At 39.5% G+C, this 25,324-nt stretch overlaps 1 protein-coding gene across 6 annotated transcripts in view; it reads left to right on the top strand.

Annotated features, from left to right (window-relative positions):
* The window catches only part of nrxn2b (neurexin 2b), an 812,698-nt gene that overhangs the window by 193,395 nt on the left and 593,979 nt on the right, over positions 1-25,324 (top strand). For 5 of the 6 annotated variants that reach the window (XM_049567815.1, XM_049567811.1, XM_049567812.1 and 2 more), the window contains exon 4: positions 9,996-10,025. The exons of the other annotated variant lie outside the window; for it this stretch is intronic. In XM_049567815.1, the coding sequence (XP_049423772.1) occupies positions 9,996-10,025 (30 nt within the window). The remainder of the gene's footprint in view (positions 1-9,995; positions 10,026-25,324) is intronic. 6 annotated transcript variants of the gene reach the window in all.

Below are 25,324 nucleotides of genomic sequence, written 5' to 3'. Positions count from 1 at the left end.
TCGAAACATTTGGGAACTGAAAAAAATGCAAACAGGAGGACAGAATTTAGGAGATATACTCAAAGGCATGAGGATGCTGTGTTTGCTGTATGACACATTTTGCTTTCGATGTTGATAGAGCCCCTCCTTTAAAGGAAATGAATTGGGGTGTTATGTAAGAACGAGTGAAACATCGAGGCTCCTTTGTGCATCTTTAGGCCGTCTTGTGTAAATTAGCATAAGTGAAGAAATCATCAACATCCCTACTGTGTGTTAGCTTCCTTAGCTAAAACATGAAATTAGTCAAAATTCTCCGGCTCGACATATGGAGGTCCGATTTATTTATGAACTGTTTAATTAAGATGGAACGGCAACTGTTCAGATCTCTACTCCTCACCAGTCTCCAAGACACTCTGATTTATTTTTCCAGACATATCCCATGACATATTAGCTGTGTTTTAATGAACAAAATGTGCGAGTCAAAGTGATTCACTCAGCGTTATGCAGTTAATTAGGAGATGTGGGGGAGCATAATATCTCAATATGAGATATTTTCCCTTGTAGGACTTAACTATGATCTCCCCACGTACAGAATAGACAGTTATTAAGCCAATAAACAACACTTAAAGTGTTTGCAGTATGGGTAAACCCTTAGTGAACAAAATGTTTCACTATCAATTTCATATGGAATGTTCATTTTTTGTATCTTGAATTGTGCAGTATTTTGGGACAGTGCCTACACTAATTCTGAAAGACCAAAGCTGTGGCACCAAAGTTGGATCTTTATTCAAGTCAGGAGAAAAATGTTTTGGATTACCTGTCAAAGGAACATTGGTTTGAATATTCTCTGTCTGCAAACCTTGGCATGTGCAACCTTAATTATGTAGTGCTGCCCTGTCTAATTGTAACTTTGAATAGTAAATCATGTCATTTGACAGGCTTCCAAACAACTTAGTGCATCGCCCCTGACAGATGATGGCTGTTGCTGCTGTGTAAAGTGGAAAGTGACCATAAAGATTTAATGCTTCACTCGCTCAGCTTAAGTGCCTCGCCTGGGGTCAACAGTTCCCTGTGGTATTTCCGAGGGAATCAAATGCATGCTCATGCACACACACACATGCGCGCGCACACACACACACACACACACACACACACACACACACACACAGAAAAGAATTCTGAATTGCTGTAAAAGGAGTGCATTTTTTATTCAGATACCTTGAGAATCTAGGACATCCTGCCAGAAACCAACACACCAAACTGAGAAATAAACATGTTTTTTAATAATTTTTTGGTATATATTCACTGCAGAAATACAATGAAATCCTGTATAGTTTAATATGTGAATTTTATTTGCCGTGGTTCTGTAAAAATGTTCAGATTACCTGTCCACCGCTTTCATATTCAATGGATTGTACAGCCAGTGTAAAATTCCCTTTTTGCTTCTTTGTTGCTGAAATACAGCTGTGCCTTTGCTTCAAATATAAGCTCTTTTCACATTGCTGTTCTAACTGGTCAGTTGAGAAGCAGTCCGATCCGTGTTGCAATGTGATCATAGGGCTGCGGTGCATAACATTCAAGGGAGATGGTTTGCGGTACTGTTGCAGAATAAATCTGTAGAGAGGGACCTGTGTGGTGCTACAACTGAAACATCCTACAGATCCTGTCTTGATACAACTAAATCACAGCCACAAGAGATACATCTTGCAGCTAACATGGCAGTATTTCTCCCCAAATCTAGAGTAGTCTTGTGTGTAGTGCTGTAACAAATACTCAACAACATTACTATGTCTCCCACTTCTTACTCTTTCTGTCTTGTGGTGAATCTTAGTATTTGTGTCATAATGCTTTACAAAAGTTCAATCTCAGGCATAGTGGTTAGTGCACGCTCACACTCAAGCTGCACCCAGGCTTCTTAAGAATGCTGAATGATGGACTTTTACTCCCAGTGGCAGCTTGCAGTTAACCCAAATCTAATCTTTAAAACATCCCTTCAGAATCCTACTGGTGATGTCATACATCTGTGCTGTGCTACAGTGTATTGTTGTGCAAAACAAAAGACACTGCAGTGACCATGGTGTTCATGGAACTCCTAAAAATTTGCTATTTCACCCAGTGGTGGTACTTTACATCCTGTGTCACACAGTGTTGTATGCCTGATGCACAGTTATGTTTACTCATATTTGTCTCAGCACTTTTTGGATAAGCTAGCAAAACAGTTGTTTATAAACCTAATCTTTGCCTTAACCCCAAGATTAACCCTGCAGGGGGATTAAGGGCCATCAGCATCATTGATTAACAATATGACACTTAGATTTTGCTCCTTGTACTGCTGGCATGGCTGCGACTGCAACCAGACTTCCCTGTAGATTTCCAAATGACCTTTACTTGACAGCTGATAAATTCTCAAATTGGCAGTCATAACATCATACTAAAAAATATATATACAACTGAACATTTCCTAAAACACTGTATATTGACATTCAGAAGGACTGAATTATGTCCAACAACAAAATCTGTTCAGACGAGGGGTGTTGTATTCTGATACCAATGTAGCATCTTGCATCAGTAGATGGCCGGCCCTAACAGGTTTCCAAAGCAGACTATCATTAAACATGTACACAGGTGTGAGAGCAAATATGCAAATTATAGGAAAACATGAACAGTATATTCTATATGCATTCATACTTGTCATGCATCAAAAAACCCATATTGTATGTTTGTTTTCTTCAGTCTAGTTTACCTAATTTTCCAAACTTCAGAGATAAAACTAGCTCATACTTCACCACTCAGTCCAGCTTGTCATTTTCGTCAAACCAAAATAAAACAGTTTTTGTTATGCATTCTTACAGAGGTGCACTCAGGATATCATATTAGTGGAAAACTAATAAATGTGCACACATACCACAGTTGCTGAAGCCTGCCCTCCTATGTCTTACCTCTAGAAACAGATATCCGCATCTGTATGGCGATGGGACAAAATTTTGGTACCGTAAGTATACTGGTTTCTGTTTGTCGTCTGTTTGTAGTCTGAGTAGTGCTGACAATCGTGTTTGAACAACAAGGAAACAGTCTGTGCAGAGAGGTGGAACGCATTGGCCAAATACAATCTTTGATTTTCAATCTACAATCTTTCTTGAAATGTATCCCCATTCATATGCAGATATCTGCCTATAGAGATCAGCCAAAATTAGCGGCACATGGAAGACAAACTCTTGGCCCAGATACTCAATAGCTACACTCAATCTCCCAAAATGTTGGCCGTGTCCCAAGAGGGGCATCATCAGAGCGATAGCCAATGGGTTCAGAGATTATAGTAAGTGCTGCAAAACCAACCCCATTCAGGTGAAATACCAAGTTTTTAGGGAGTCCCAGGTGCTCATACTGTAAAAGCAGGCATAGTCATTGATGGAACACTGACTGACTGAATTTGAGTACTGAACAAAGCTTAAACTACTGACCATACAAGGACCAGTGGATCAAAGCGTTTCCAGTCTTGATGGCGCTTTTTAATTGAGGGTCAGTGCTGGTGTCAGGTAAATGACAAGACTTCATCTCAGCATGCCTTTTTTTATTCTTTTCTCTTTTTAGCTGAAACATCGATAAGGCATTTTGATGTTCCTCAGAGCAGTGGGCGAGCATTTCTTAGAATACACAGCATGTACTACAAATTATGACCAAGGTAGAATCTGTTCACTGTTCACACACACAGAAACTCAAAAGCTCGGAGAGTGGTGGGCTGCTACTCATTGTGAATTGGACCTGGCGTTGCAGTCCTGCGCCGCCCGCTGTGCTACAGAGATTTAAAAGGTGCCCAGCGGCACTACAGGGGAAAGTTGAGAACAGCTCGACTTTACAGATCCGATAAGTCTTGCCAGCTCGGGTACCATTGTTGTATCAAAAGAGTTTCAGCAATGCATATTCTGTGCTAAACTGTACAACCGGAAATTGACTACTTCCTCGTCTGTAGTATGGCAGCTATGTCAGATCACAACTGCCCAGCTGGAGCAGAATATATATATTACGTCCTCAGCCCAACGCACACACACACACATGCAGCCTCACAAGATGAAAGAGACTTCCTTTTACATTGTAGCTGTGTGTGAAGCAAGTCTTATATCCTTTATTAAAATCACAGCAAGCTGCAGTCTTTGACTCGACACTGTCGGTAAGTGTCTGTGGACCCAATGAGCAAGATTTTCACTTGATGTTAAAGTATAGAACATGTTTCTTCCCTTTGAAATGGGGCAAGCTCCATGTTAATAATTTAAAGCATTGTAAGACACGGAAGCCTTTAACATCAGTCTATAACTCTCAGCAAGATTATAGAGGTCTTCGTAGCCCCTCACCTCCCACTATCTCTTCCTTTCTCTCTCATAGAATAGATATCCACAATGAATTATTAAAGCACTTTGGATTCTGCCACAGTCTCTATATTACTTAAAGCTGTGCAAAGACACTATGCATTATGGATCAGCCAACTAAGATGAATATTATTCACATTCAATCAGAACCATTTTCCCACATCTTTTAAGCAGATGTTTTTACAAATTGCCCTGGTTTGTTTCTCAGCCCTCGAGGGCTGTGCCTACACTTTTTGGCAATGGGAGACATACAGCAATGATTACGCAGTGAAACTTTATCTGTGCCCAGGCCTAGTAAAAGCCAGTGATTTGTGGACGTGTCAAATGTTTTGGATATTGTGCGGTTTTATATCTTGTGCCAAGGGTGCACCCAGCAATAAGCTGCACATAAAACCATTTATTGTTCTTATTTTATACTTCATGACTTTTATACACTTGGATAGTTCTTGCTTTTTGGTAATGCTCGCTCCCACTAAAGTCATCAAAGGCGGTGTCGCTGAGAAATATGTTTTAACCGACTGCTGTTTTGGGATCTGCAAGGAAAGACGAGGGTTTTGTGTCAGTATGGCATGTGCCTTCAGGAGGCGCGTAAAGTGCGGTGGCCATATGTTGTGAGAGCGAGAGTCCTTGGAGGATGATGCTATTTAACATGCCATTGCAGCACCACAGGGGGCTTGGGAAGCAAACACATTCTTCGTTCTGACTTAGTCTATGTGTCCATCTGATGAACGAGGGAAGGAGGTAGTGAGAGGGAGTGCGGAAGGGGTAGAAAGGGCCAATAATGATGACTCCCATTCTTCTCTGTTCCCTTCCATTGTGTGTTGTTGTTGCTGTCCTGAGACCCAGCACATCTGTTCATGTGTGTGTAGGATGATGCGACAGAGTAATGTCTTACAAGGTCATTCAAGAACATGCTGTACCTGTCCAGACAAAGACATGCCAGAGACCACAGTATTAGCCACATATTTACTCGTTGATGCTTGATAAATTGATTAAGTAACAGTTAAGTGCAAGTGTCAGTCTGGTGTATCTACAGACTTGTATACAAACATATGGCACTGCCTGACTTTGTCTTTGTAAGGGCCAATATATTGATTATACTCTAATCATGGCTTGTTCCACGTGGGATGTATAAAATAACTATATTGCAAACATTATTTTTGCAATATACTACCATGAGATTCGCTTTGGCGCTTTAGTTCTCTCCCTCTTATAGACAAAACACACAAAAAAGACTCACCAAAATCCCCTGCCCCTCCACACCACTCTCTCCTGGGTGATAGTGTGTGAACAGCCGTGGTTTTGTATCTGCAGGGCTCCAGACCATGACCATTTTGTGACCATGAAGCACCAGGGCAACTTGCAGTTACTATTGATGTATGAACTGGAGAGCTGTCAATTTGTTTTCTGCTCAAAGTGAATAAATTCTCATGTTCAAAAATGCCTCATAATGCTTTAACTTTTCGCTAACTGCTACTAGCTAAGTGTTGAACGGAGAAGAGCTAGGTGCTTCAGAATTTAAGCACCAGTGGTTCTACTTTATTGTATTTATTTCATTACAGCAGTACTTTATTTAACTGTATTGTAATGAAATTTTATTTAACTTTATTGTAACAGTACTTTAACTTTGTTTAGACAGTGCATCATTTAACTTTGCTTTAACTGAAGTTGTTTTACTTAAGTTAACTTTGTTATAACAGTACTTTATTTAACTCTATTGTAACAGTATTTTATTTAACTTTATTTTAACAGTAGTTTTTTTTAAGTTTACTATTCTAGTAGTTTAAAGGAGAAAAGCCTGAAAATATTATGATATTATTTATAGGCCATGCTGACCAGACCTAGTCTTTATCGTGCACTATCTGGTAGGACACTGTTGTTTATGCCACCAACACTCATTTGAATGAAATCGGTAGTTTTCAAAACAATAGTGGCCTGTGTTCATCAGACCTGAAAGCAGAGCAGAAGAAATTGGCAGATGAGGAAGAGGAGAGCAGGAGGCAGCTGCAGCTGGCTAATGGAGGGCTGGATGTAAAGACGGGGAGCAAGGAAAAGGTGGAGAAATGGGTGGAAAAAAGAGGAGAAGAGGAGTTGGCCAGATAAGACGTAAGCATGTCTCCTCCTAATGGCAGAATTATGACCCAGCTCCATCTGCCACTCAATCATGACCAACCAATCGGTGCCGGTTCTATTCGGCACTCCCATCTGTACTCACCGCAGAATTAAGGATGTAATCAAATGCTCAGATGTCAAGGAGACAGGGAGACTCATAGTTTGGGCTGTGAATTTGTCACATTCTCAGTATGTGTGGCAAGCGTTGCTGCTTGTGGCTGTGGTAATTTCATTTGTGCTTCAATATTGAATGCAGAACGGAAGTTAAGAGAGATAGAGCTTTTCCTTATGTCGGCTGTATTCGGATGTCTTACAGTGATCAGTAATTTCAATTTTGAGTCATGCCGCCTCCTCTCTCTCTCTCTCTCTCTCTCTCTGTCTCTGTCTCTCTCTCTCTCTAACCACTTGCTAGTGAAAGCCATCACATCCTGATCAGGATCTGGCATGGTAGAGTAGGAGTCTGGCATCCTGAGCCTCTGCCAAGACAACAAAGTGTGTGTGACTGGCTGTGTGTGTGTGTGGCTTTTGTGTCTCTCTGTTTTGGGGAAAATGTGTGAAAAGAAAAGTTTGGCACGTTACACGGATCAAATCACAACTTATTAATTTCCTGATACGATACCTTGGAATGAATTTCTCCTTTTGATTGATTTTTGGCTTTTCTCAGCCATGGCGCTGCACACCTGTCTGTAAATCTCTGGTTAACACTGGCTGAGAAAATGCCTTTTGACAACATCCCTCTTTTCCTTTTCTTACTCTCTCTTTTCCAGCCTTTTCTCGTCTTCCTCTACCATAAAATCATGCCACTGTCTTTTGCCTGCCTGAGCTGGATGAAGCCGAGGCAGTGGGGTGGGGGCATTTGAATGATTTGGTATGCAGCGACAGCACCGTTCTGTTTCATTGCAGGAGCCTTCGCCTTATCTCCTTAATGGATTATGAGCAAGGGAACAAAAACAGAGGGAGGCAGAGTGAGAATGATTGGACTCCCTGCAAAGGGCCGGCAGGAAACGGACTGCAGCCAGATAAATAAAACACTCTGCCTGTACATTTCCTCTGCCCCTGAATCACAGATGTTATTAAGAAAGAAGACAATAGGAACAGCTTGTAGTCAAGAGTCATTTGAGCTTGAGCTTTGCATCCTGATTTACTCACTCGCTGGTGGTGGCATGGACATGTTTTGTGCATTCTGGCTGCAGCTAGCCCTAGTTGAGTGTTAATTTGTTTTCTGAGACATTAGACACTATCTTTTTCTTGTTTGCCTGCAAGAAAAAAGCAGCAACTGAATGTTTAAGTAACCTTAGCTGTCGAGCACCTCAGTTTGGTAGTTCGTTGTCTAAATGTCATACAGACGAACCCAGGTGAGTTTGCTGTGCTTGGAAACTGACGTTTTGGCATTGATTCATGCTTTTTTAAAGACTGTCTCTCCTTTATACAGTTCTGAAATCGGCTGCAGAAAACAGTGAGTACAGAATACCTGCATTCCTTTGGGGAAAAAAAGGTCATACTGCTGTATATGTAGAGCAATACAGGACCAAACTATGAATCTCAAGCACCGAGGAAACAATTCCAAATATAAAATATTCACATGTTTAATAGCTAAATCTTGTGCTAAAACATTCATAAACTGCAGCCAGCAGTGATGTAAGTCCTTTCAAGTCTGAAGGGTCTTTTATGTAGCAAATAGCTTTTATAGCAGATTACTGTAGAATATTTTCTGTATATTGGACCCTTGTTCATGCTTTTAAATGGTGATATTCCAAACACAAGTAAAGCACTCCAAGGCTGCACCACGGTACTTCCTTGATTGTAAGAGGTTAATTTGATGTTGTTGTTTGTTGGTAGTGCAGAGAGCCTTACGTTTGAAATGGTACTGATCAATGAAAAGACAGGTTTGCTTGAATCGATTTGACCTTTTGGGACTTCTTGTCCAACAGACGTAATATTGTTGATATGTGCTGCCCGGGGTTAAATCCAATTTGCTTTAGCCTTTCAGTTTATTTGGGAATAAACCTTGCTTTAGGCCATAGTTAAGTCCATGTTTCATTTTTGTTCTATTTCTCTTTTCAAGGTTTGCCTCCAAGAATTCTAACGACAAGACATGCCAGTGTATGTTTACAGTGCACTGCCCCTGTCACCTATAATTTTTGAGGAGATATGTTATTATATCGCTCCTGCCAGGCGTTTCTCCCTGATGATCCTCTGTGCAGTAGCCTTCCTCAACAGGTGCTCTAGGGAGGCTGATATTTTAAACAGAGGTATTATATAGGATAAACGTCCCTGTTAAGACCACAAATCCCATTTAAAGACATTTTTGATATAAATTACTCAAATTTAAGTGAGGAAATTTTAGTCAGAATGAAAGCCTTATCTTTCAATAATTGATTTATACTAATTTCTTATGTTTTTAGGTCACTGTGGTTGTAAACCCTGCTTCTCTACTACCGCTTAAGAATCTTTATTTTCATTTTCTCACAGTCTAGACAGGAGTGTGCATGTTGACATGCACAGTTATGTAGCACAAAATTCCTTGTGGTGGTACAACAAAGTCTATCAGAGACAGTAAGGTCCTTTTGTTCTGTTTTCACTGTTTTTACTCCAGTTAGTTAAATGAATGACCTTCAACAAGTAGGATTTGTTTGGGTTGTCATTTCTCTTAATAACGGCTTTGAAAATGTGGTTGCTATTTCTGTTGAGGCCATTGTGCTGCGACTTGATTGGCTACAGTGATTATCTGGAGACGGTAGATGTTGACAGTGAGTTTTGAGAGATTAGGACCTTAAAAAGATGATTTATTAAGAATTTTACACAGTATTGATTTTGTGAATGTTTTGATGGATGGATTTGCTATTTGATGTTAACTGTTGTTCACCAACCACAGCTGGATCTCACTGTGGACATCTTTCTTTGAAATCTATTGATCTGTGTTTTTGGCAAGATGTGTGTGCTATAGCCTACAGTAATAGAGACAGTAACTAAATATTTTGGGCTGGTGTTGTGTTGCTGGATACCCACATCTGTGTTAGAATAATCTTTGGCTTTGAGTTTTTAAAGGCAACACAAAACACTTTATCCCGTAGCGGGTTTTTTTTCTCCAGGTTTATCTCTGACCCTCTCTGTGTGAGACCTTGCAGAGCTCCGATTCTTTTTTTATGATTTGTGTACAGTAAGAGATGAGGAATTCAGTTCAAGCTTTTTCTGCCAAACAGTTCTGTGTGTTCCATAAGTACTCCAGAGGAAAAAAAAGCATTTGTGAGAGCAATAGCCTTCGGGGGTTGCGCCAAATGAAAATGCTTTTTTTTCTAAACCCCCCACACCTCACTCAAGAAGTGTTTGCTTGTTTTCTGTTACTATTCGCTCTCTCTCTCTCTATCTCTCTTTCTTGTTTTTTACCTTTGATTTGAACTCTGACATCCAAGTCTGCCCCAGGATGTCTGTCACAAACTGCAGTCCAACGTTGTGACAATGCTTTTTTTCTTCCCGTGCCTTTTATGACCTTCTTTTCTTCCTCTTTCTGTTCTTTTTTTCTGTTTTTTCCCTTTCAAGGTCTGGCGCACCTGACGTTAAACGACCAAGGTATGGGTTCATTCCTTTTATTTTAGTTCTGTTTTTTTAGAGGAATTGACTCAGCCTCTTTCCCTTCCCAACCCCTCGGAACTGCCGCTCTCCCTCCCAGTTTCCTCCTCTGCTTTTTACCTTCTCTCGGTGCCATGTCCCTCCATTTCTTCCCAATTCCCTCCTTGTCTTTTTAACTCTCTGCAACATCCTCCCCTGTTGCTGCCCCCTTCTTCCTCCTTCCATATCTCTCCATCTTTTTTTGTTGTGCCTCCTGCTTCTCCTCCCTCTCCCTGCCGCCATGTCTTTGTGCTTTTCCGTGACCTCCACCAATGTGTGTCCCACCCCTTGTCCTGTCCTATGGCTCACGTCCTGGACCTTCACCTCTGACCACCTTTGACCCCGACGACCTGACCCCCGGGGCTGAAGGTAACACTTTTCTGCTATCCCTTTTGCTTGGGTTTAAACAGAAAGTTAAAAAAAAAAAAAAAAAAAATGCTGATTCTATTGGAAATGTGTTGGTCAAAGTTACAAAAGCAAAATGTGTCCACACCCCCATTCACTAACACTTCAAGGTGAAAGTGTTGTCGAATGTGCAGAGTTTCTCTTCACCACTCTGCTGACATTCCCATTGTTTGGCATTCTGATTTAAAGGGCTACAGTTCAAGTTATGACTCAAGCTTAAATTATATGTTTGACTTTTCATGATAAAATGTGTCTGCAATTGTTCTGATGTTGCTATGAACACTGGATGTTATTTTTTATGCTATGTTGTACACCACAGCTGTTTAATCTCTGCCACACCACACCTCTCTCTATCCTTCACACTTTATTCTCCTCATCCTCGGATATTCAAATCATGAGCAACAGACATTTTATGTGAAAATTTGTGATTTTGTATACTCTTGCAGCCAAAAGGCATTTACCACTACACACCAAGCTCCAGGCTGACTATTTACTACTTCCTCACAGTTATGTTCTCCTCATTCTCTGACCTTTCTCTGCCTCTGGCCTCCCTGCGAGGGCCGTCCATGGAAATAAAAAGTGTTAAAGCAAAGTTCACAAGAGAGAAAGTAAGTGAACAAGTGCAGTAGCCAGTGAATGCTCTGACCTTTACTGGTGTGGAGAGAGCTTCCTGTCTTCTGCCATCATAGTCCGTGATCCAGGCAGACTGGATCAACAACCCATTTCCTCCAACTCAGCCCTTCACTCTGTTTCACTGATTAATCTCAAGTTGTTTTCCCCATCATGTCAAGATACTGAAGCTTTGGTTTAACTGACACATTTAGAGAGTGACTCACCTTGGATTTAAAAGCTCACTCTGACTTTCAGTGAACCCTGCTGAAACATTTGTCACCTTGCCCAGTAACTGGCTCCCAAATCACCTTTTCTTGTCTTTTTGTTCATTCGTTGGATTTTAGCTCCACATAAAGTGGAGCGAAACATTATAATATTATATCAGAACCTTAATTACTGCTGTGAAGAAATTGATTGAGTGCAGCAGCTGAATCAAAGTCAACTGTAGCGTCTATCATTAGTCTGCAAACCTATGTGTCAAATGATTTGGAGTGAGAATTTAAATTTGATTTATTACATAAAATTAAAAAAAAAAAAAGATCCATGGTTGTCAGTTCTACCACTGCAGGTGAAATTGTGCCTGACAGATTACAAGTAGATATAGTAGCTCATACCCAGTATCCATTGGTCTCTGTGTTTAATTAAGTTTAATCACATTTATTTTGCGAGGTCATGAATCTACAGGCCAAAAATGTACATCATCATAACCTATGTATTACTTAAAGTTGTCTTTATTCTTACAAAGTTCATACTTCCCTCTGTAGGATACAGTAAAAATATCAGTGCGAGTGTGTCTGAGTGTTTCAGACTCGAATTAAGTTTTCTGCCAACCAAAGATGGGTTATTTGTCATTTAATTGACTAGTCAATCAACAACAACAACAAGAAATAAACAAATAATATAAAATTAAAAATCTGCAACCATTTGATAAGTTATTTCAAATACTGCATGACAATACCAAATTGTAATGGTTCCTGCAACTCAAATGGGAAGATTTGCTGCTTGTATTAATTATTTTGTTTTGTTTTCATTATTGAAAATTCAATTTATTTTTCTTTTGGACTGTTGAGTAATACAACAAATTTGGGGGGAAAAAAATAATGCTCTGAATTGTACTCCTAAAATACATGAAATAAGTGTGCATGGCAGTAATTGGGAGTGTCGGGGAAGCATTTTTAAACGCATATCAACACATTTTCACTCTGACCTCATCACATATCATTGCTTGGTCATGGACTTTCCACGTGGATATATGATGTGCAGTTGGTAGCCTGGATGTGTCTGTTGTTGACGCTCAGGGACGCTGTGCCAACTTCAGCATGGTACACACATTGTTTCTTTTCAAAATACATGTTTTCACAGGAAATGTACAGTTTACATATAGTCTCTTTCAAAGTAAACGTAGTTCTTTGGTACAACACAATGAATTGCCTCCCAGGTAACAGTCAGGGATTGTTGGACCAATTCATTACTCCTCCCACCCGCCCTACTCAGACTTTTCACCCCCTTAACTTCCATTGTTGTCCAGCTTCGTTTACCCCTGACGGCATCAGGCGATGTCACACACTGACAGCGCTTAGCTGCATATCATGCCAATGTGAAAGGACAGCTTTTTTAATTTGTGTCTGATGTGGAAGTCACTGCCCAAGCACCGGTATGTGATGACTTCAGAATGAGACAGAGTTGGCCATTATTTGCCAGCCAATTACTTCACACTGCAAGAAGTTGGGCTAGACAAAGCTACCCTAGGGAGAAATCTAATTTGTTTTACTGAAACTACTAAGAAAATAGTTCACACTACTTTGTAAAAAAGGATTACATTGACAAAGTTCATGTGATACGAAACAAAATATGCCGGGCCACTCGGATGAGTTTATTGCAAAAAGTACCCACTTGTTCACAGGTCATATATGAGCCAGAAAAGTAAAATACGGCATTATACATTGAAAAGAATAGGAATGTCAGCTGTGTTTATGTATGCAGTATCCATCAGCTCATCAAGCAGGATTACTTGGTTAGCCAGGTAACTTCTAAAATAGCAAGCAACATCTTCTCTAAACGTAAGTTATTAAGTAGTAATAACCAATACTTTTGACTAATTGATACCAATTATGTTCAGATTTAGTTTTACAAATTCTGCTTGACAAATACATTGACTGGGCATGCTGTCACAGTGGTCAGGATTAAAGAAAAGAGGGTGGTGGTTTGAAGGGGGTTCATTGACCCTTCCCTAAACCTTGCCCCTTTGTGATGGTCCATCAAGCTGTTGGAGCGAGCAGGGAGCCCACACTGTAACTAACTGTACTCCCTAAAGAAATATTATCAAATTTTTGGAAAAACAAAAAAAGCAATTTCAGAAAGAAGCAGACAGAAGCCTGCAATTTCTGTGTGATGGATATCTCCAGGATGTCAAACTCACTAAGCAGCAAAAAGAGGTTTAAAAGATGAAAAGAGTAAAATCCTAAAGCCTACAGATCACAGTGTAAATGTGAACCACGGCATCACCTGGCAAACGAAGCAGAAGACAGTAAAATATAAAGGGAAACTTTGCCATTTTTTATCCAGAAGTTTGTCATTGCAGTGTATGCAGATGAATGGTGTTTGGCTTTTCCTGGAGCTCCCTGTCAGTGCCCAGACCTTCACTGGCAGATGGGCGCAGAGCTGCGGGGAAAGCCAGACACTGTTCATCTGCACACACTGTGATCACACAGAGCTGGCAGAATATCTGCAAAGTTTCCCTGCTTCCCTTCACTGGTTCCCACAGAGCAGGGTAGGTGTTTAGTCACTGTTATAATCATTAAATATCAAAAGCAACGTGTGTGTACATTCAGTAGGTGATCCGTTCACTAGCTAGTTAACCCGAAATTTTTCAGGGTTTGAATTTGGTTTTGGACAGGGAGGACACATATCTGTATATCTCACGTATACATGCCCCATGCACAACGTTTTGCTTAAAATCCACAAAACCAGCCTGAAAATGAAGAAGATCTGAAATGATAGCATGACAGTCTATGGAGCACAGCCATGTCGATGTCAGACCCTTGTCGGAGCCGGCTGATGTTTCACTTTGATTGGCCAGACTGCATTTGAGGGGTGAGACTCAGCAAAGGGTCGATTACAGTAGAGAAGCAAAGGTAAAATAAAAATTTAAATCATTCTTGTCTTTCTTATTCTTTTCGTTTTATGGCCCCAAACTGGATGAAGTTCCAGTACTTAACAACACAAAAAATGGCTAATTGGTATTTTTACCACTTAAATCAAGATGCATATATAAAGTTAAGTTAAACTACCAGCACTGAGTTCAGTTTGTTACTCAGTGATTCATGCTAAATTATGAAAATTGAGATTACCTTTACTCTTAATTAGCATCATCTTTATCTATAACCTCTGGCAAATCAGACATACTTTCAGCCCCAGCTCTGCTGCAGAGCTCACCCCGGGAGAAAACTTGTGTAAAATGTGTTCTCTCATCACTTTTTAACTATCATCGAGCAAGATCTTTGCCAGTTCATTGCTCCTGTATGGCTCAACACAAAGGCAGAATATATTTCTCTATCCCCATCAGACATTCACTGCCACCAGCAGATGAATCATGACCACAATCCCTTCATCTTTATGTAGTCTCGACTCTGCCTCCATATATGATCTTCCACAACCTGCTGCCATTTAACTCTGATCCCTGTCTGTAGTCAATCCCAAACTGGGCCGACTGTTTTCTCCAGCCACTCGCTTGTAAAGATGAGCACACACCAAGATGATAGAACATACCAGAAAAATGGAAAATGTGACATTAGAGGACCTATCCGTCTCTATCATCTCCCCTGAGACACGCCCTGATCTCAACATCAGACATTCAGACACCATGTCCAGGGCATAGCTGTGCATTGCCTGGCTCACACAAGCAGCAGGATCTAAACTTGAAAGGTGGCTGAAACTGAAAATTCCTTAGCTTTTTTTTTTTCTTTTTTAAAGAGAGAGAAGAAGGGTTCGGATTGTGAAAGATAAGGTGAGGAAACAAGTTGTAGAAAATAAATGGAATCCATCACAAGCACAGCTCAGCTGCTTTAATGTGCATGTCACTGACTGCATCACATTTCCCTCTCTCTCGTACATTACTTTCTCAAAAACAGTTGTGTAATAAAAAACAATCTCCAAATAGGCCGCAGGCACCCAGCGGAGGTCTAATGCATTATTCTGTTAGGAGATAACATAAAACAACTACTGTACAGATACCAATATGTACTTTTTTCCTGTTGTTATTTTCATTTTCTTCATCAGGGCTAATCCATGCTAGTTAGATAAAGGCTGTGCAATGAAAAACAATACAACTAGGTAAATAACTCTGGGGGGGATGGTTGCCATATTATCAGAGTTCAAAGTAAAGTAGCTGATTATGCTGGTGTCATCAAACAGTGCATTGCCAGCCATTTATATTGATCACCCTGTAGCCAGAATTAATACAGTGTTTGTTCCCAATGGACAGGCCAGAAACATCTTAAAAGAGAAAAATCAATAAACCTATTTGGTAAAGGCAAGAACGTGTGACATGTTAGCGAATTAGATGATTTCACTGAAGGATTTAGTCACCTTCCAGCTTCCCTTTTCTAATTGTACCCATGTATGTGTCCCTGCATGTCAGGATAGCCATGATTTTAACAAAAAAAAGAAAGAAAGGAAAAAAAAAAAGAGGGGGTTTGGTCAATGTTAACGATCAGAGGCGGGTGTCTCAGCCATCACATAACCAGGCCAAAGAAATCAATGTCAGTCTCTTCTCAAACCCAAGGCTGTCCTTCACAGCTGTAGGAAGGACAAACCTCAGGCTTCAGTCAGATCTCTATCAGCCTGTCTGTCTTTAGTCTGTGTAAGAATACTGCCAACCACACACATTGGACCACATGATTGGAAAAGCCACAGGTTACATTTAACAATGAAATTGTGATTATCTTTTAAGAGGAGCTTTGACAGACATGAACTCTGTGAACAACAGTTATCACCAACAGAAGTAATTAAAATGGCCTACATTGTTGCAGAATCATGTTTACATGTAAATAACCAATTCTAATGTCATTTTAATTGAGAAATGGAGAAGGCATTTTTGGGCATTACCCACTGCTCTAAGTGTGAATCTCATCATAACATCATCCTTGTAAACTATCATGGCAGTAAACACAAATTCTCATTAAGGAATATGGATAAAACTGATGCATTCAATTCAGACAAATGCAGCAAATAATGCTACCTTGTACTACCTTGGACTTTTTCGGAAAGGTTGAAATAGAAAGATCTCTAGTATAGTATAGTATTGACAGAAAAAAAAGTCATTTTGTTGGATGTTTATAAAAGGAAAGACACTGAGATTGCATTCCAACATAATTTTACCACTAATTGGTTCATGCATCTAAAAAAGTAGACTGAGATGATGCGATGTGTTTAGATTTTAGACTGAAGAAATTCTGTGAGTGCAGCAGCAGAATAGAAATAAGGTATTTGGGCTCACTTTTGGGAGCTGAAAAAACTATTGCAAAGTTATGCTGAAGGCAGTGCACTATTGACCTCGACCAAATGTTGTGGTCAAACTTCCATTGTGATAGGATTAATTTTGCAGGAGCTATGGCCACAAGTACAGTTTGCTCAACAGTCACAAAAACAGGGAAAAAAGGCAGAAATCGAGGCTTATCTTGCTTAATCTGCTGATTTTGAGGCTGATTTTTAATTTTTATTGGCCAAGACATGAATATAGTTGTTATTGCATTACAATATTGAGAATCCTCTTTTTTCCCAGAGTAGAGTAGTGCAAAGACAACATTTGTTTGACTATGTTTGACATGCATCATTTGGTCCAGTTTGATTCAGGTCTGTAGTTTCAAGCAAGGTATTATTGGCCCTTTACCCAGAGCTTGTCTTATCAGAGAACAGACAAAATAGCCCTTAAGGAATGTGCACACATATGCAATATGTTATCTTTTGAATTTAAAGACACAGACCACAAAGTCATCCAAGGGGAAAAAAATAAAAATAAATAAGTCTGCATTATGGCATTAAGCTCTATTGAGATTCAATGAAAAATCTTTTTAGCGTAGCAAGAAATACACAATTACAAACTAGTCTTGGGTGGTAAATAATGCCCGGACAATGTAGCTACAAACTTAATGTTGTTGCTGTTGGCTGTCAACCTCATATCTCCATTTTCTCATTTTTATCTTTTATAAATGAATGCTATTGGTCATTATGGCCAGGATGAAATGCTTACTCGTCGATTTAGTACAGTCGTGACACCTGGGTGCTGATTCAACATGTATTGCAATTTTTAAGTATTTTGATCCAACAAAAATTGCAATTAAATATTAGGATTTATTGCGATGTTTACCTACTTTTTAACCCACTAGACCATGGGAAAAATTGTAATCAAACACTTCTAGAGACTGTATATCAAAAGACATATTTCCAAAAACAATACACATTAAAACGATGGATAAAATAAAAACAACAACATGCTTTTTTAAGTGACCTTAAACTGCCACTTGTAGCTGCCCCTGCAATACATGGATTTATTTGTGGCAGCCATCACAACATCGATTATAAATTATCATTTTTCTATTTAAAATAGGTAACATCTTATTCCATTGTAGAGCTGCACTCACTGCATTGACTTGCTTAGTGCCTCACCCCACTCTGGCTTTCTCTTTCTGTTTATCAGACCACTAATGAGATGACAAAGTTAGCTTGTGCACCCCATGGCAATTAATCAATTTTTTTTATAAAGCCCAATATCAATAATCACAATTTGCCTCCGAGGGCTTTAGAGCATACGACATCCCTCTGTCCTTTGAACCCTCACAGCGGATAAGGAAAAACCTTTCACGGAGGAAAAAAAAAACGGTAGAAACCTCGGGAAGAGCAACTGAGGAGGGATCCCTCTCCCAGGACGGTTAGACGTGCAATAGATGTCGTACAGAACAGACCATAATAACGCATTTGGAGTAATCCATATGACAATATGATACATAAAGCAGTCCCTCCAGAAAATTGCGATCTTGAGATCGCAAAACTTAATGCAAATTCAACGAAAGTCTGCAATATTTGCAGGTGCTTGCAATTTTTCAAGAGTCCCGCGATTTTTCCACATTTTCCGGCCGACCAGAAGTCGTCAAGCATGCGAGGTCATTTGAAACATCATCACACGCGTCATCAAATGCGCTAATGCCATTGCAGTATGGAGAAACGCTCTATATTGACATAAGAATTAGCACTGTTTAAATGTATACAATATGTGTTGAATGCATTAAATTGTTATGTTTACAGAAGATGTAGCTTACATGTTGTTTTACAGTCACATTGTCTGGTTTGAGAGCTACAGTATTCACTCAGGATTTTTGGCAACATTATTGGAGTCCATGTTTCGAAACTAATTATAGTTAACAATATTTGTCATTTGCCACAATTTCCCGTAAAAAAAAATCAGGGGGTTTTGGGCCACGAGATCCTGTAGGGACTGGATAATAGTCGTATTTGTATAACAGTAGAAATATGACTAATGATAACAGCAACAGTAGGAGACAGGAGAGAAGGGGCTCTGTGAATTATAGGAGGTCCCCCGGCAGACTAGGCATATGTCAGCCTAACTAGGGGCTGGTACAAGGCAAGCCTGAGCCAGCCCTAACTATAAGCTTTATCAAAAAGGAAAGTCTTAAGTCTAGTCTTAAATGCGGAGATGGTGTCTGCCTCCCGGACTGAAACAGGAAGATGGTTCCACAGAGGAGGAGCCTGATAGCTGAAGGCTCTGGCTCCTGATCTACTTTTGGAGACTTTAGGGACCACGAGTAACCCTGCATTCTCAGAGCGCAGTGTTCTGGTGGGATAATAAGGCACTATGAGCTCTCTAAGATGTGACAGAGCCTGACCATTTAGAGCTTTATAAGTTAGTAGTAGGATTTTAAATTCAATTCTGGATTTTACAGGGAGCCAGTGCAGAGACGCTAAAACAGGAGAAATGTGATCTTGTTTCTTAATTCCTGTCAGTACACGTGCCACCACGTTCTGGATCAGCTGGAGAGCCATTATGGAACTATTTGCTGGGAAGAGAGCAGGTGTGAGCTTTGGAAATGGAGCTTCAGTAGCAGCTGTTGGAACTTGAATTCAGGTGGCACAAACCCCAGTTCCAGGGTTAACAGCGGGCTATGTCTACTCTGTGTAATGGCAGCAAAAAAAAGTTTGCGGATTTAGCAGGGTCAAATGATAAAATATCATGTGCCTCATAAACTCATAGATCAGAATAAAGCAGCAACTTCTTTCTATCTCCGCATTTGAAGTATATCAATTCAGGTACTTAGGTGAATCGATTATTATCCCATCCGTATTGGTCACGTCTGTCAGTGGGTTTTATAGATATTCAACCAATTAAAACTAGTAAAAATAGCTTCTGTCTAACTGCATTGGATCCTCAAACTGTCAGCAAAACCTCATAACTCCATCCTGCCTCCATTATCTTGAATGAAATGCTATGCACAGTAGAGCTTAAGGTGAACACCGACAAGACGATTTCATTTTACTTCTAAATAAGGAACTAAATAAAGAAACAAAATAGAAAAAGGCTAAATAAAGAACTGGGTGTTTGAATATGTACATCATTTTCTTTACTCAAGAAACACTGAGGCCATTCACTCTTCTACCGCTGAATAGTCTCCTAGCAGCTTGGAGTGAGGCTGAGATACTCTGGGATGCGCAGTGATAAACAGAGATGGCGAGAGCTGGTCAAGGAGGGGCTGACCAAATCAATGCAGCTTTGAATGAAACAAGATTTAACACATTTTGAATAGTAAAAAAATAAATAAATACATTTTGATACTGTGGCGAGCCACAATAAATGAATAAATGTATGGGAAACACTGAGTTTAGTCTAACATTTACTTTCTAAATATAGCTCATACTGTCCTAAATCCTTTATAACAGGGGTTTTGGCCAAATGTACTCAACAACAGGAAAAAATGAGCGCCCACATAGCTACAATAAATTTTGTGACCTCTAAGTTGATGATACTGTGATGTGATGCATTTACTGATGCGACTGTTCTAATCAATGACAAACAAAACATGTAGTTCAGTGTTCACTAGTCAAAGACCTCATAACTCAATTTGAGCTTGATTTTGGTAAAATATTAGTAAGATAATGACACATGCAAGTATCTTACCATATGCAAATACACACTTCCAACTCTGATGATGCAGTGTCCAACAGTGTTTATAGGTGATATGAACAGCATAAAATAGGACTTTTTTTTTTTTTTTCACTCCAGCAGGCACGCTAACTAAAGCTGTGAAATATAATATTGCTTTGGTCACCATGCACAACTTAATAATTACCTACAGTACAGTGACAGTAAACGGTAACGATCCAGTGTATATGTAGTTGTATCTGTCTCATAAAACTCAATTAACAGTATTATTAACTGTCCAATTTATTGTGCAGTGTATCCTGTGCTGTATGCTAATATAGATGTAGCCTATTTCCTCGAAACAGCAGTCTCCAAGGTGCTCAAGTGCTGCTCCAAACAGCTGCCCTGAAGGTGTTTCAGCTTTAACAAACTAATTAAGAGGCCCTTAAATAATTAAAATTGCCGTTTCCAATAATAGAAAAAAATGTGCAAGTTAATGGCTCTAAATTGCCAACATTTTCAGCCCCTTGGCTTTGGAACTGCAGATGCTTTTGCACACGGACCATTTGGTTTCCATGTGAATGAAGTCCCCCACCGCCACCACCACCTCTTTTGGAGAGGCCAGCACGATGCATACTGGGAATCAAATTAACCAGGCCCTGGGAGATTGTCTCTTGGCAGGTTTAATGTAGATCTCCTTGGAGATACTGTGGGGAAAATGAAGAGAATATCCAGCCTGATCTGTATCTAACCTCGAATGTAATAGACTAGGTCCAGGTCAAGATAGCCATCTCTGTCTGAGCTCACTGAGGGCAGTTTATAGAGTCCTCGTGCCACTGTGTTTGGTCTGAGCTATTTAAACACACTGAGAAGTGCAGTGAAGCGCAGTACAAGTGTGAAACCAACACAACATCATTCTGCATGCTGTATGCTTTTGTTTTTTAAACATGTCAGTATCATTTTATTAATATATAGACCAACTCTTGCCTTGAATGAAAAAGCTTCTGTTTCAAATGTCTGAGGAGGTTCACAAATTATCACTACTCCAACACTTGTTTTTATCATTTTATCATCATAGAAGTTTGTCTTTAGTCCTTCATATCCAGATCTTTGTCTTAAACAACAGGAGCCTGAAGAAATTCTCACATGAAAATCACCATCAGATAAACTGAACATCAAAATTCTATTTTTGTTAGTCTTTTCACATGGCATTAAATAATCTTTGTTCTTGGAAACCCATCAACATGTGTTCCTGCACTATATAACTGCCTATTTAGAGATGGGTCGATTTGCGGTTTGGCAGTTCAGTCTGGAAAATTAAGAAGTAGCCTACATCAGCAACCTGTGTTGACAGTGTCACAGCACTAAATCCAACTTAAATTGCATTAGTGAGAAGCAATATTAACATAATTTTATGTTTATAAACTGACTAATACTAGTGTCTGACAGGCTGTTTGCAATTTACAGCCAAGCTCAGGTCGATGTCTGCAACACCAAGGAGATTCAAATTCAGTAGAGGTGGGAGGGGGGATGGCAGAGAGGCTGTATTTGTTTCCTAAAGTGCTTGTGTTTTTTGAGCTGACGAGGAGACATGACATCAGTTTCGTCAGCACTGTCAGTCTCTCAAGAAAACTAAAACTGTGCCAGTATGATGACATTTTAGATTTAAAGCCGAGGGAAGAGGCTGCAGCGTTGTTTTGAGCCAAACTTAAGTCAGACGCTGTGTTTCTATTTACATCTGTTGCTCGCTTTGAAAGCACTGCAATGGATTAGGAACGGCTGATTCATGAAATTTTTTCAACTACATCAACCAAAATACAGCTGGAAGTATCTTTTAAGGTTAATTACCATCGCTAATAACAAGCGAGACTATTTGCTGACCGCTAAAGTATATGTCATTTCCAGTAAATATTACAATATGAAACATACAGTATTTTTTGTTTTTAAAAAAAAGTGACATAGCAAAAAGGCTACTCACCTGTCTTGAATTGTTTACGTGTCCAGTCTTATCTTGAGCACACACCTAATAGCTACTTGGTTTGTTAACAGAAGCACATATTTAAAACACTGTGTGGACAGAGAGCTCCGATGTTACGCCATGCTGCAGGATAGCCGGACGGTAGTCGTCTGTTGGGACACAGTGCCGTTATTTTCCGCTCTAAATCGAATCAGATCATGTTTATTTATATAGCACCTTCTCATACAAGTAAATGTAACTCAGAGTGCTTCACAGATACACAGTTTCAGCCAGGTGAAATGCACTCCAGAGAGGCTGCTGAGTCAAGTGGGACACATGGTAAAATTTGGTACAGTCCTTTCTTTGGCTTATCAAAACGGCTTGAAAATTTTAACATCAGCTTAACCTAGCCTGTAACCCACTGACCTTTAATATCAACTACACTTAAAATCTTTCATTTGATCAGTGGAGACTCTGCTTTCTCCACTGAGCTGAACAAATGGTTATGGCTTGACATGCTGGCATAGCTAAAACAGGGATGCCTGCAGTTTTCAATGCAGTGTTTTATTTAAACAGTTACACAGCAGTGGGGGGTAATGGCATAAACACAAAACATCATAGTTTGATTAACATTAAAGCTGCTGAAAAATGTGCTGGAGAGTCGGCCTGTAGGCAGCAATAAATAAGGTGTTGCAGTGATATTGCCAAAAAAAAAAAAAAAACCTGTTGAGAAAATGCTCATAACTCATACTTTTTTTTTACTTTTATGGCAAAAGGGCTATATTAAAAATAAATATTTGATAAATATTTGGTTCTTAAATAATGCATTCACCAAACTAATAACTGCACTTTAAAAGGAAAGAATGTAATCCAAACAAATAGTGGAACTATATTTGGATAATAAGTAGTGCCACTGAGATAATTAAATATTAAAGAAAAATGAAAAATTGCTTTTTTTTTTTGTTCAGCAGCATTGTGCATCACAGCTAAAACGTCTTGTTGAGGGACTCATCTTTGGTGCTGTTAGTCATTCTGTCATGTTCTCCACATTGTTAAAGTTTCTTTTGATGGTTAGTTTTCTGTGATTTAATGAGGCAAGAGCAGTGTTCAACTTTACCATGGCAACTACTACTGTAACTATACTTCGATCTAAAGTAATAGTTTAAATTGAGTGATTTTTTAGCAAGTAAACCGATTCAAAATTACCCCTTATTTTTCAAGTCTAAGAATATGCGCTTAAAACTATGTAAACAGAGATATGAAAAATGAATATAAATGTAAGTAATTCCCTGGCTACTGATATACTTACACCTATTTATATATATTAGTGAAGACAAAACACATTATTGCCTTACTTTCTAATATAAGCCTTTTATTATGCTGGCAAACCAATATAAGTTTTGCCAAACACTGACATTGTTCAGCAACCTTCTCCTCAAATCTTGTGTTTGAATAATTACATTTTCTGTCATCACTAATAAAGTGATGCCCAGCTTCAGATAAAGGGAGCAATTAACAAATTTTTAAAATTGAAGAAGGATTTTGCCATGTTGCGATCGCAACAAATAATGCAAATTCAGTCACTCCCCCATGAATTCTTTGCAAACTTGCAATTTTGTCCAATCACCACTAATTTACTGCAAATTTGACTATTTAAAACAGGTAAAATCTCATTTCATTGTAGAGCTGCGTGCCAAGAATTGATTCCTTCAGCCCCTCTCTCTCTGTTTATCATCACACTATTGCTGCCAGACCAGAGCACATATATTGCTGCTTGTTTAGTGGACTTTTGACATCTAGATTTGATGCACTAGGTATCCTGGGTGCCTCTGTTGTTGACATTCTGGGATTCCGTCAATTTACAAGCGGTACATGCATTGTGACTTTTCAAAATATACTTCTGTTTTCACAGGGAATGTAGAGTGTCTGCTTCTTAGATACATACAGTCTTTTTCAAAACTTACATCAGTAAAACACCCTGTATTTATGTTTATTTCCTTGTGCAAAAAATGCATGTGGTTAGGTTGAGGCAACAAACACACATGGTCAGGTTTGGAAAAAAACATTATAGTTTGGCTCAACATTGGTTCCCTGGTAAAAGTCTGGTGCTTTTTTGACTTTTCCACCACCCCTCTGCCACCCTACAGGGACTGTCCAGCTCCTCAAGTCATATTGTTTTGTGGTGACTTTTAAACTGACACCACCTGGCATACTGCTGTGAAAGGAAGGCTTTTATCGTCAGTGTCTAACACAGAAACTTTGGCATCACAAGGCTCAACCCTCTTGTGTTGTATGAAGATTAACAGCTCATTGGCAGATGTTAATTGCTGCTGCGGGGCTTCTGCCCAAGTGGCCAAACATGAGGAGAGTGCCTTAAATGGAAACGGTCCTTCAGCGTTGAGTCGAATGCATAGACTGTAAAAACAAAAGTTTGCCATTTCAGCCATCACCATCTAAGTTTCTTAAGTTAGAAGTGATCATATTTGGGTGAGAAGTTGGTGCTGTGGAGATGCGAGGGGTGGATTTGAGTGAGAGGCCAACAACGCCATCAGCAGACAGTCTTTCACTCAAGTAGCCTACCCTTAGTTATGCATAAATTAAAGCCTTAATGAAATGTAAATGACTAAGTTAGAAAAAAAAATCACCCCCTGTACAGTTGTCATTAATGAGGAAATTAGCTGTAGACATCAAAAGCGTTTTCTGTACCAGGCTGTAAACATCTTTATTTCTGCTGTAAAGTAGGACATTTTAACCCTGGGATCTTTGGGGATTTACTGATTTTTGGAGCCAGCCCCAAGTGGCCATTCAAAGAACTGCAGGTTTTGGAACTTTGGACTAAACTTGCTGCTTGATCGACTGGCATTAACAGCTGATGAGCGCTGCCCTCTATCCCATCACAATTAGATTCTAATTCTGTGGGAAACACTGAATGCTCAAAATGAAAAGCTCAGAATCTATGAAAGCATCACATCTATTTTTGCAATCTTCACTTGTCCCCACAATTTCATTGCGAAAAACCAAAACAAAATGAAACCAAACGATAATAACAACAACAAAATAATGCTTATAAACATTGCAACATGCATCCCAGTTTTTCAGAAAAGCTGCTGTAAAATCAGGCATCTCAGGCCACAT

Source organism: Epinephelus fuscoguttatus, linkage group LG23 (genome assembly GCF_011397635.1).
Source record: "Epinephelus fuscoguttatus linkage group LG23, E.fuscoguttatus.final_Chr_v1".
In the NCBI taxonomy this organism is placed as follows: Eukaryota; Metazoa; Chordata; class Actinopteri; order Perciformes; family Serranidae; genus Epinephelus; species Epinephelus fuscoguttatus.
This window is presented reverse-complemented; position numbering and strand designations above follow the sequence as displayed.